Source organism: Ctenocephalides felis, unplaced genomic scaffold (genome assembly GCF_003426905.1).
Source record: "Ctenocephalides felis isolate EL2017-DRISC unplaced genomic scaffold, ASM342690v1 CF-g0.4_SCAFFOLD_03573, whole genome shotgun sequence".
NCBI classification, from domain to species: domain Eukaryota; kingdom Metazoa; phylum Arthropoda; class Insecta; order Siphonaptera; family Pulicidae; genus Ctenocephalides; species Ctenocephalides felis.
In genome coordinates this window covers 24,524,490-24,536,197 of record NW_020539727.1, presented here as the reverse complement: position 1 = coordinate 24,536,197, position 11,708 = coordinate 24,524,490, and the positions used below count along the sequence as shown (strand labels likewise).

The window sequence follows — 11,708 nt, the reverse complement described above, 5'->3', positions numbered from 1 at the left end:
AAAAACATTTAAAAAAAAACACCAAATTTCTCATCATAATACCTCTGAAAGAATACGTATAAAAAGTATATATATAAGAAAATTCGAGGTATTTTTCTGACCAATTATTATTGTTTATTATTTTTTCGTTACACAAATATTGATAGATGTATGATTAATTAAGGAGCTGTCCAACCAGAGGTCTTTCGAGCCCTTTAACCTTCGCGGTTTACAATAAGAGAAGTACGGTAAAATTAATGATAGAGAAAGTTGTAGCTCATTTAATCACCTTTAAAATAGTGTATTACAAGTTCTGATAAAATCAGAATTAAAAGAGTAATAATCCAATTAATGCTGTGGAGGGTGACGGAGTGCAAATTGTTAAAAACATTGAAATTAAGATAAAGATTAGCCTATTTCCAAATATCAAGTAAATTGGAGCACAGTAAAAAAATCACAGAGCAATAATTTTGTTGATTGTAAGTTGAATAGAGCACATGTGAACAGGATTTGACAAATTAATTCATCAAATATAAACTTAAGCAATAATGTATATTGATTTATTGGAGAAAAAAATGTAATTTAGATATTAAAATTACTAAAAGCCAGTTAAAATATGGTACGAAATTATAAAAATTATAGGCAACATTATTGAAGCATAATTTGGGTAAAAAAAATAAAAGGTGATATTGCACCTTTGCCGCGAATGCTATATATTAATTCTTTCTGAATTTGTTGTCCTTTTTAAAAGATTTCAATTTTCAACACGTGTGTCTTATGCTGTGACATAAATCACAAAGGCAGACGATCATTTTTATTGTGATAAATTTGGAAAATCGATGTTTTAGTCGTGAATAAACAAAAAATCATTCATTTATACATCCACATGTACAGGTATGACTAAAAATACTATATAACCCTTAAATGCAATAAAATAAATTGAGCTATTGGAAATAAATTTGTTCTATAAATCGCAGTGTATAATTTTTAATATACAATTTTATTGAACATTTTTCAATATTTGTTAAATGAATAATTAAAGTGTTAACTGTGAGAATTGAGAACAATCATTTTATTTGAAATAGTTCTACATTCAACATCACTCATATATTGGTGTAAATAGTAATCCAAAAAACAGTAATTATTATTTTTAACTAAGCAGTAAATATTAGTATAAAAAATTGAAAAATTGTAGACATGAGTACAGAACAACGTCTGTCGGGTCAGCTAGTATATATATATATATATATAACTGATTTTTGAATTACCTTTGCTTTTGGATTCGCTTTTTGGTCCAGCAATCGTGTAGTCATCAATATTTTCCTCCAATTCAGCTTCGGTACCACTGTCCTTGCTGTCGTGTTCCCTTGAAGAACTGCTGGCTCTAGAAATATCGATTCTTGGTGCCAAACTGACAGCACCCTGAGTTGCCAAAGGTGGTCTATGGTGAGTCAGGAGTGGCGACTTCTCAGGATCACCAGAAATAATGTCTTCGGTTGCTTTATTTTTATTGAAAGCTGCTTTTATTGCTTCTTCTGCTAAAGATTTTGCTAGTTTCTGTTGAACACCATCATCGGGAATATCAGTATCTTGTGGTGTATTTTTTAGCTTTTTGTGGTTTCGTTATTTCGTTTGTGGAACGTGCTGATTTGATGGCTTAAACCAGCATGTGTGGCAGCAATCGCTTCTTCAGCTAAAGACTTTGCAATTTTTTGCTGGATGACATCAAAATTTCTTGTAGAGTCTTCAGGACTTGTAGATTTCGACGTAGAGTTTTTCTTAGCCTCGCTGCTTCTTGCAGGAAAAGTGCAAATCTGGTGTGACAAACCGGCGTGTGTTGCTGCTATTGCTTCTTCAGCCAAGTTTCTAGCTAGTTTTTGTGGATTTTGATATTCAGTCTGTTGGTGCGTCAAAGGAACGTCTTTTTGCGGAGATTTATTAGCAGGTCTAAAAGTTTGAAATGTGATTTTACTAGTGTCTCGTACATCATCGCAAGGTCTCGGACTGGCAGCTCTGACAACTTCTTCGGTCAAAGTAATTGCACCTTCTCGCAAACTTATCGTACCTTGTCTCGGACTAGGACTAACAGCACCTTGTCTAGGACTCACCACAACCCTTTCCCTAGGACTCGTCGGAACATTATTACCTTTACCTCGAAAACTTTGGAAAGTAGCCACAGGCGAACCACCACTATCGCTCTCGCCGCCTTTTTCTCTCTATCTGCTAGGAAAGTGGACGGATAAAAATTCTGCGGAAATCTGGGATCGTACGAATGCGAATACAATTCGGCTTTGGAAATTTGAGCATGGAACGTGGACTGTTGATCTGGGTCAGTTGGGGTCTGATCGGGGTCTGTAGGTGTTTGCTGGGGGTCAGGAGGCCTGGTGAGGGCTGAAAAGGGATGGGAAGGGTCAAAATCGTGGGATGCTAAAACGTGCTCCGTGATGCCGGGCAAACGAGACGATTGACTTTCCGGGCTTTCCGGCAGCTGCAAGAAAATAGTAAAGGTTAGATGAAACACTACTGAATGGAATTCGAGAGGAGTTAAGGGGCACAACTAGTGTGAAATTTTTAAAAAATCGAATTTTCAATTTTTACATATTTCGATTGGTTATACTTTACTTTACTTTACTACTTTAAAAATAACATACCAAAATTTTAAATCAATATCTTAAATAGTTTTTGAGTTACAGCCATTTAAAGAGTATATATGTAGTATATAGTATAACGATCATTTAATCTTTAAACGCGTTTTTCTCGAACTCGAACAGTGGTTACTCAAAAACAAATGATCCGAACACTATCGAATTTTACATGTTCTATGTATAGTTCTTCGTAAAATGAACTATCGATTTTTTGATCGGATCAAAAAGCGAAATTTGGCAGTCCAAAAACGACCAAAATTTTGGGTAAAATTCGACTTTTTAAAAAAAAAAAACGCCGCCATTTTGTCAATTTTTGATTTTTTTTATCATAGGTCATTTTACAGAAAATATTATCTAGTTTAACAAGAATTTTGTATTTTTTAAATATCATCCACGTAGAAGGCCGGAATCACTGCAGCAGTGAAGGGCCTCTTTTTTGTCGCGCCGTTGGAGATCGACGATAACTTAAAAAATATTTAATTTTTTTCTTCAAGAATTATACTATGTTTTCTCAAAACATGTATAAATATATTCCCAAAATTTCGAAATGATTGATAAAGTAGTTTTTTGAATATAAATTCCCAAAAATCACCTTTTTTTAGGCGATTACACTAGTTGTGCCCCTTAAGGTAAATGTACACTATTCCGGGATAGTACATTATTACAGGAGTTTTTCATTTTGATCGCAAAATACGAAAACGGTCAATAAATAATAATTTTATTCAATAGCACATCAATTATAATTTGAATCCTAATAAAACAGTACAATTTCCGAATTTAAATATTAGTTTTTAAAGCCGTAAAAAGCGTTTGAAAGCATTGGTCGTGACTAGGGAATGCAATACCGGTATACCGGTAAACCGCCCGATTTTTCGGCGGTATTTTTACCGGTATTTATTCAAAAAATACCGGTATTTTCAGTATTTTTACATGAGCGCCATTTAATACATAATACCCTAAAGTTTAAATTTCTCGGAACAAATTTATCTTTAAATTCCATAATACCATAAACAGCTATACCTTCAAGTGATTCTACAAGATAAACAAATGTCAAATATTATCTCAACTCGTCATTAAACTGAATATTTATTGCTTTCCAAAGGGCTTCATATCGTGTTACAATAAATAGAATTGGACTGATAGATTATGATGTTTGTTTCATGTTATGTAAAAATGCAACGGTTTTTTAAGTGATATTTGCGCCAAAATATTTTATATCATTCAGATTACCCCTGCTGATTGGAGATTATGCTAATTTAACACATCGGATACAGACAATACCGTTTATTATAATAATGTAATATGAACTTTAATGAGTATTTGGTCTTTCTTACTCATAAGTTTGTTTTTGGTGAAAAGACTCAATATACTCGATAGTGATAATGAATTAATTAAATTGGATTTAATTTTGTTAAATTATTATATAAAAAAATAAACTTATTGAAATATTTTATTGTTTTTATTGTTTAGTTGAATATAGTTGTAGTTGTATATACATTTTTTTATATTTGTACTAGTAACTTTGAATTTTGTTTACGTTTGTTTAATATAATAAAAATACCGGTAATTTACCGGTATTCCGGTTTGAAAATGAAAAATTACCGAAATACCGGTATTGAAATTTTCCATCGGTATTGCATTCCATATATTCAACTATATTTATCGAGGGAATATGATCAAAAATGTATGCTTCGAGCGCTATCACGGAATAACGTACAACGACTCCCGGCATTATGTTCACCGGGCGAATTTTATCACGGAATTAGGGACAAACGTGTCGTTCAGCAAAATGCCGATAATTTCTACAAATGACGTTCTACGACAAAAAATTTTGTTTTATAATAATCGTAAAGGTCTATAATTCAAAAAATATAACAGATTTAGTTCGTCTACTTTCATATTTTCTCTAAAATTCGTCTTTAAAGTCAAACGTTCCTTAACATCCCGAAATAAGGTACGTTTACCTTAAATATGAATGACCAATGAATGTAATATGGTACATCCCGTAATATGGTACGTTTACCTTAAATATGAATGACAAATGAATGTGTATATGAATGATAGTGCTGTCCAACATACTTTTTTTATTCTCACCTCATCAGAGAGATCTTCGAAGGACGCGAACGGTGCCGGTCCCATGCGCTGTTGTGCCATGACATTGCACCAAAACACATTAAACTAAACACAATCGGCACATCATCGATATCAATCGAATTAATTAATAAATTAACTCATCAGGATATATTTTAATGAACATTCAATGTTAACACTTGAACTTGGAAGAAGCAATTGTTCGTTTCGGGTTTGATCGTCCACATGAGGGTTGCTGTTGAGATTCATTCTGGAGACTAGAAAAGGGTGCCTGAAGTTATTAAACAATAAAACCATAAACAAACGCAATGACAACCATTGGCTACTGTATTCATTAAGAGAAAAATAAGTAAATTCACTGTTTTGTTAATAGTATTTTAATCAAGCTCTATTAAATTGCCATTTCATATTTTCACTATTCTTTTAGAATATACAAAAATTATCTACATATGTATAAAAATAAGTCGGGTTTTCCTTCCTCACGATATAACCCCAGAACGCACGAACCGATTTCGACAATTTTGCATTCGTTGGAAAGGTCTCGGGTTCTGCAAGATTTATAGCTGTGAAAATTAATGGTGCGTGGCATCGTGCCCTAATGCAAATTGCTGGAACTTCACGCACCGTAATTAAAAATTCGAGTAATGACATTAGTGAGAATTATCAGAATTATGCTTGGTTAAGCCAACGAGCAATTCTTGCCGTCAAGAATAATAATGTACACGCACTGAATTTCACCATTCAATCAAAAATTGCTGGCGATTTGGTGACATACCAATGATTCCGACTGGTCGCAATGACAATTAACAAGTCACAAAGCCAATAGCTTAGTGTTTGCGGGATAAATTTCAAATATATTATTTAGAGAATCATTGTTTTTCACATGGGCAGTTATACGTTGCCTGTTCACGAGTTGGAAAACCATCCGCTTTGTTTGTGTTAACGTCAGACCAAAAAACAAAAAATGTGGTTTACCAAAGAGCACTTCAATGAATTTGCGGATTCACTTTTATTTACTTAGAGAAGTTCAACTAAGAAAACACTTCATTTTTATAATCGAAATAAATTCATTGCTGTTGTATAATAAAATCAAATTTTTCCTTTTCAAATATAAAACAAACAAATAAATTCTTCATCTTACTCACGAAACCATCTGGTGGCGAAACGGAGTTCGTCGGGTTTGCTAGTATACCTATATATACTTTTAACAACGTTTTACAAAATTCTGTTTGATATTTGTTAATTTTTAACTAATAAACCAATATGACAACTATTCCACTTTGCAACTAGATGTGAAATGATTCTTTAAGTGCGAATTTTGCAATGGCCGAGTTGCTAATTATTTTAATTATTTAATTTATTTATTGATATATAATTTAAAATATGTCATTGATATTTTAATTCTGCATCGTTTAGAACTTAGTTAAACTTGCTAATAATTTTAATTAAGCAAACAAATAAATAGAAAAGATGACTCTTAGCATTTTTGTAGTTGAAAGATTTTATTATTGAATATTTCGAACGTTAAATATAAAAAAGTGCGGATACTAAATATTATTATGGATTCAAATATACTAATTATATGTAATAAATATTTTAAAAGTTGCAAGAAATAAAAAAATATATTATCTATTATTTTTATGAGACTATCTGCATTTTTTCGTAAGAATTTTCAGAGTTTTTTTTGACTTTTTGCCAAATAAAGAATTGGGTTAAGTATTGCATTGTCGATTTCGTATAAATATTACTTGAAACATGGTGATTTTCTTGCCAACAAGTAAAATATATTTTGGGAAAATATTATTTTTTCGTATATAATATACTGTACATATTCATGTCTGTCGAAAGTCATTTAGAATAACAAAAGTTTTGCAATTTTTTAAGTTCTTACAAATGTTTTTTTCTGAATTTACATAAAATTGAACTAGCAATCAACATTCCTAATGACCCAAACGCACGAACAATCTTCATTATGGTAAAAAAAGCAATAAAAAGTGTGTAATTAAATTTTTAACATACTTTTATATGACAAATTACGTAGTATAAGATTTTTATTGAAATTTATAAGTATACCGAGCTGTTTTGATATTATAGTAAATATCAATATAAAAAAATAACTCAAAAAATCCCAAACAATTTAAGACGATGTTAACCGAGCATATTATTAATTTAAACCATGATAGATTTTTTCAACGCAAAAATTTTACATTTTGAAGAGAAATGATTGAAAAAAGATTCGCTGAGGGGTTGTTTTTGCAATTGCAAAACGACAAAGTTGTAAGTGTTTATTATTATTATTATTATTAACTTTCCGTGGTGTATGTTATAGTAATCGCAAAAAAAATCGAACAATAAAATTTTTTATATATCTTTACGTTTCAAAGGTTTCTGAATATTTTGGCATACCTTAGAAAAAATGGATGTATGTGTGTGTGTGCGGATACAAATTTTCGTCGACGATTTCGGGAACACCGATCAACCGATTTGAATAATTCAAAAAACATACGATTCGTATTGATAAGGAGACGTGCTGATTAGTTTTTGGCGAAGGCATGTCTAGCCGTTCCGAAGATACAGGGCAAAAAGTGTCAAAAATGGTAACTCACTTTTTAAGAGAACGGAGCGTCCGATTTTAATAATTCAAAAAACTTGTATTGACAAGATGAAGAACTGATCAAATTTTCATAAAGGCAGGTCTAGCGGTTTCGGAGATCTAATAAAAAAAGTAAAAAAAAGCCATTTGGCGGTCAAAAATGATCATTAGACATATGCACATCAAATTGTCAGATATTTTATAGAGATTTTAACAATAAGTATAAATTTTGTTTGCATTCCTATAGGTTCCGTACCAATGTTTATTCGTTAGACGGCGACGCGGCGCTTACGCGCTTTGATTTTGTCTCTATGCAGTTAAAGCAGTACGATTGCATTGAAAAAAGTTTAGAATAACCAAAATATGTTAAAATAAATTAACATTTTTTTTCAAAAAAATGTAACTTTTTGTCAAATTCCTAGTTTCTCAAAAATGTAATTTTTTCGAAGTCAATTTTTTTCAAAAATGTTAAACGTTTTTAAAATAATAATAATATTAGGTTGTCAAATATCTTCCTTCCGCTTTTTTGCTTTTGGTTTATAATACAAAAAGGCGGAAGGGAGATATTTGACAACCTAATATTTGGTACGGGAAGTTCAAGCAATTTGCCTTAAGGCTAGATGCCATGCGCCCCATTAGTTTTGTAGCAATGTTGCAAATATCCCATAAACATTTACAGAAAATTTCAGTATAATTTTCACTCTTTTACAATTCAATCTCAACAACATACCCTATCGTCAAGTCGTACCCAACTTTTAGGGTAGCAACTTACACATGACATCCCTTCAACAAAAAATCAAAATCACAACACTTCCACTATACACTACTTACATAAAAACGATTACACAACACTAATTTGTAACAATCTATACACACTAAACCAAACTAAACCAAACCAAAGTGAAAATCGTTTCGCTCCCTAACCACAGGACACAAAACAATCGTAATACACAAAACTACTCCTTAATAAACAATTCTTGATTAATTTTTTAACAAATTTAAACAAATCCTTTCCTTCGCCATTTATTCATTTATAGTTTTTCATCCCTCGTAGTAGTAAAAAAAATGATTTTCCTTTCGACATCGACCCGTGTCGTTCGTGTCGAACAGAGAGACTGTCATGGCGCCGGACGACGTCGAATTGGAGGGTGAGAAGGGCGGCGAGGGTGCAAGGGGTACGAGGAAACGTATAGGGGTTGGTTGGGGTTGTTTGGGGTTGGGGGTTGGCTGGCTGCGTGCTACGGGCGAAGGAAAGCGCCATATATGAAAAGTGTGAGAGGCCGTTGGAAGGGAATTGGCAACGATGACGGATGGAGGGTGAAAGATTCGAACGTTGATAGTGGATGGAGCCGAAGACGTAGATTTAATATCTTACGTATATATAAAATTCTTCTGTAACTATGTACGAATGGTTAATCCTCCTAAACTATAATTCGGATTTTCATGAATCTTCCTGAAGTTTGTTCGGGAAATTTCGTAGAATTTTTAGATTCATAGAAATATAGTTAGATTGTAGAAATAAATGGAAAAAATTACAAAAAAAACACTTATCATTGTTTGCCCTTGAAAATATTTGAAGCTTAGTTCGACATTAAAAACAAATGAAGACTGTCATTTGCCAAACATTTCTATTCACTTATAGGCTAAGACAATATTAAAATATAATATATTATGATTATGAATAAGAAAAATGTAATGTCTACATTATTATTGCCGAAAAGCAGCTGAGATGTGCAAAAAATGAAAATAATATAATAAAATAGAATCAACATGCGCCTGACAAGTGATGCAGTTCTGCGCATGTGTCTCACGTTTGTGAAATGTCAGTTCAATGTAATTACATACCCTATATTATAATTCAATTTGACAGATTATTATTTTTTACCTAAATGTTAAAAATGAAAAATTTAAAGCGTTGTTTGCTAATATCTTCGGAAATATACATTTTAACAAAAATAATGAAATGACCAAAATTATATAAATTAATATTTTAATAAATCACTGTTTTATAGTGTTCTAGGAACAATATTAGGCTAGATATGAAAATGGGTTTTATAGTCCTCAAAATAAGCTTTAAAATAAGTATTTTTGCATGTAAAATGAGTGAGCTATCATGCAAACAAAAGACGCATACGATGTTTTTTTCATTTGAATCAAATAGTTTATGAGTGCCATTTCCACCAAAATTAAAAATAATCGTATTCTATCTAGAATTAACTTGGTTTAAGAGATCTTGATGGATTCTAGAAAATACCACAACTTTAGTACAAACGATTTTCAAAAAAAAAACTCATGATTTCATGAAATAAAAATCCATTAAAAAAAAACAATTTCTTATTATTATATCTCTGAAATTCAAGGGTTTTTTTCTGACTAATTATTGCTTTTTAATATTTTTCTGTTACACAAATATTAACAGAGGTATGATTGTTTAAGGAGTACGTGGCTGTCCAACCAAAGGTCTTTCGAGCCCTTTAACCCTTCGCCGTTTCACATAAGAGAAGTTACGGTAAAATTCATTATAGAGAAAGTTGTGTATTTAATCACCTTCAAAATAGCATATTACAAGTATGGATAAAATCAGAATTAAAAGAGTTATAATCCAATTAATGCGGGGGGGGGGGTGCTGACGGAGTGCAAATTGTTTTCACTTCTGAACTTAAGATTAAGATTAACATATTCCCAAAATATCAAGCAAAGATATTAAAATACTAAAAGCCAGTTAAAATATGGTACGAAATTATAAAAATTATAGGCAACATTATTGAAGCAAATATTTTGGGTAGAAAAATCCAAGGTGATATTGTACCTTTACCGCGAATGCTATATATTATTTTTTTCTGAATTTGTTATACTTTTTAGAATATTTCATTTCTCAACACGTGTACAAAAAATCATTCAATTATACATCCACATTTACAGGTATGACTAAAAACATTGGATAACACTTAAATGCATTAAAATAAATTGAGCTATTGGAAATAAATTTGTTCTATAAATCGCAGTGTATAATTTTTAATATACAATTTTATTGAACATTTTTTAATATTTGATAAATGGATAATTAACGTGTTAACTGTGGGAATTGAGAATCATCATTTTATTTGAAACAGTACTACATTTAACATCACTCATATATTGGTGTAAATAGTAATTCGAAAACCAATAATGATTATTATTAACTAAACGGTATGATTAATAGTATAGGATATTAAAAAAAATTGTAGTCATGGGTACAGGAGACAACGTCTGTCGGGTGATCTAGTGTATATATATATATATATATATATATATAATAAATATATAATATATATAATAATATATATATATATATATATATAATAAATAATCTGTATTGACCATCGTTAATTAATGTTAATCAATATTTTTTTTTTAAAAAACATTGTATTTGACAGAATAAACCTGATGATGGAACGTACCTAGTTCCGAAACGTCGTATTAAACATCTTCAAAAAACAAATTGTTTTTTATTATTGGATTTACTGTTCGGAAAAGAAACAATCAATATATTGAAAAAATCCAGGACTTATCTATTGAATATATATATATATATATATATATCATTATCATTATTAACCTTTTATATAGATTTTCTTACCGAATTTCAGATTCCATGCTTCCTGGACTTGTACTTTTGACTTTCAGTTGCCTGTGTTTTCTCTTCTAGCTTAAGTCATCAATCATCTGCATTCTTTTTCTTTTCAGTCCTTCTACTTGACCTTTGACGACGTCCTACAGAAAGTACTTTTTTTTACAGAATGGGTCCGATTCAGTTTCCTTTTCTTTTCTGATCGTGCTTAATAGAGTGCTTTAAACCATATATATATATAGTTCAATCCTTTATTGAATGTCTAAGGTTGTCATTTAGTTAAAAGTGGAGCGAATGGAACAGGGTCAACGTTCCTATAGACGAAACGCGAAGCCTAAGACAACCAGGCCGACTAAGGACGAACTATTATATAAATATATATATATATATATATATATATATTTTATATATATATATATATATTATATATATTTATATATTATATATATATACATTATATATATGATGATAGTTTTGTCGACGTTGATACATATTTGTAATATTTTTGCAGCCCATCGCCGAATTAAAACAAAGATTAAATAACAAAATAATTTATTCCATTAAGCATTTTGACACTTGATGTGTGTCATCATTCAGTAATCTAAAAAAAACATGTAACATAAATACACAGTTGATGATAAATATAAATATATAAAAGGAGAAATTATACATACCAAACCATGAAAAAACAACAGAAAAAATTAATTATGATGTAAAATTGACTGAACACTTTTGTGTAAAATAATAAAATACTATTATTTTAACAAACGAGAAATATAAGGAGCACATA

At 30.7% G+C, this 11,708-nt stretch overlaps 1 protein-coding gene across 1 annotated transcript in view; it reads right to left on the bottom strand.

Moving 5' to 3' along the window:
* Positions 1–754: 754 nt before the first annotated feature.
* LOC113389813 (RAC-gamma serine/threonine-protein kinase-like) overlaps positions 755–11,708 on the bottom strand; it is a 29,027-nt gene continuing 18,073 nt past the window's right edge. The window contains exons 9-12 of the mRNA XM_026626820.1: positions 2,285–2,467; positions 1,643–2,195; positions 1,248–1,568; positions 755–759 (exon numbers count right to left, since the gene is read on the bottom strand). Coding sequence (XP_026482605.1) covers positions 755–759; positions 1,248–1,568; positions 1,643–2,195; positions 2,285–2,467 — 1,062 coding nt within the window. The remainder of the gene's footprint in view (positions 760–1,247; positions 1,569–1,642; positions 2,196–2,284; positions 2,468–11,708) is intronic.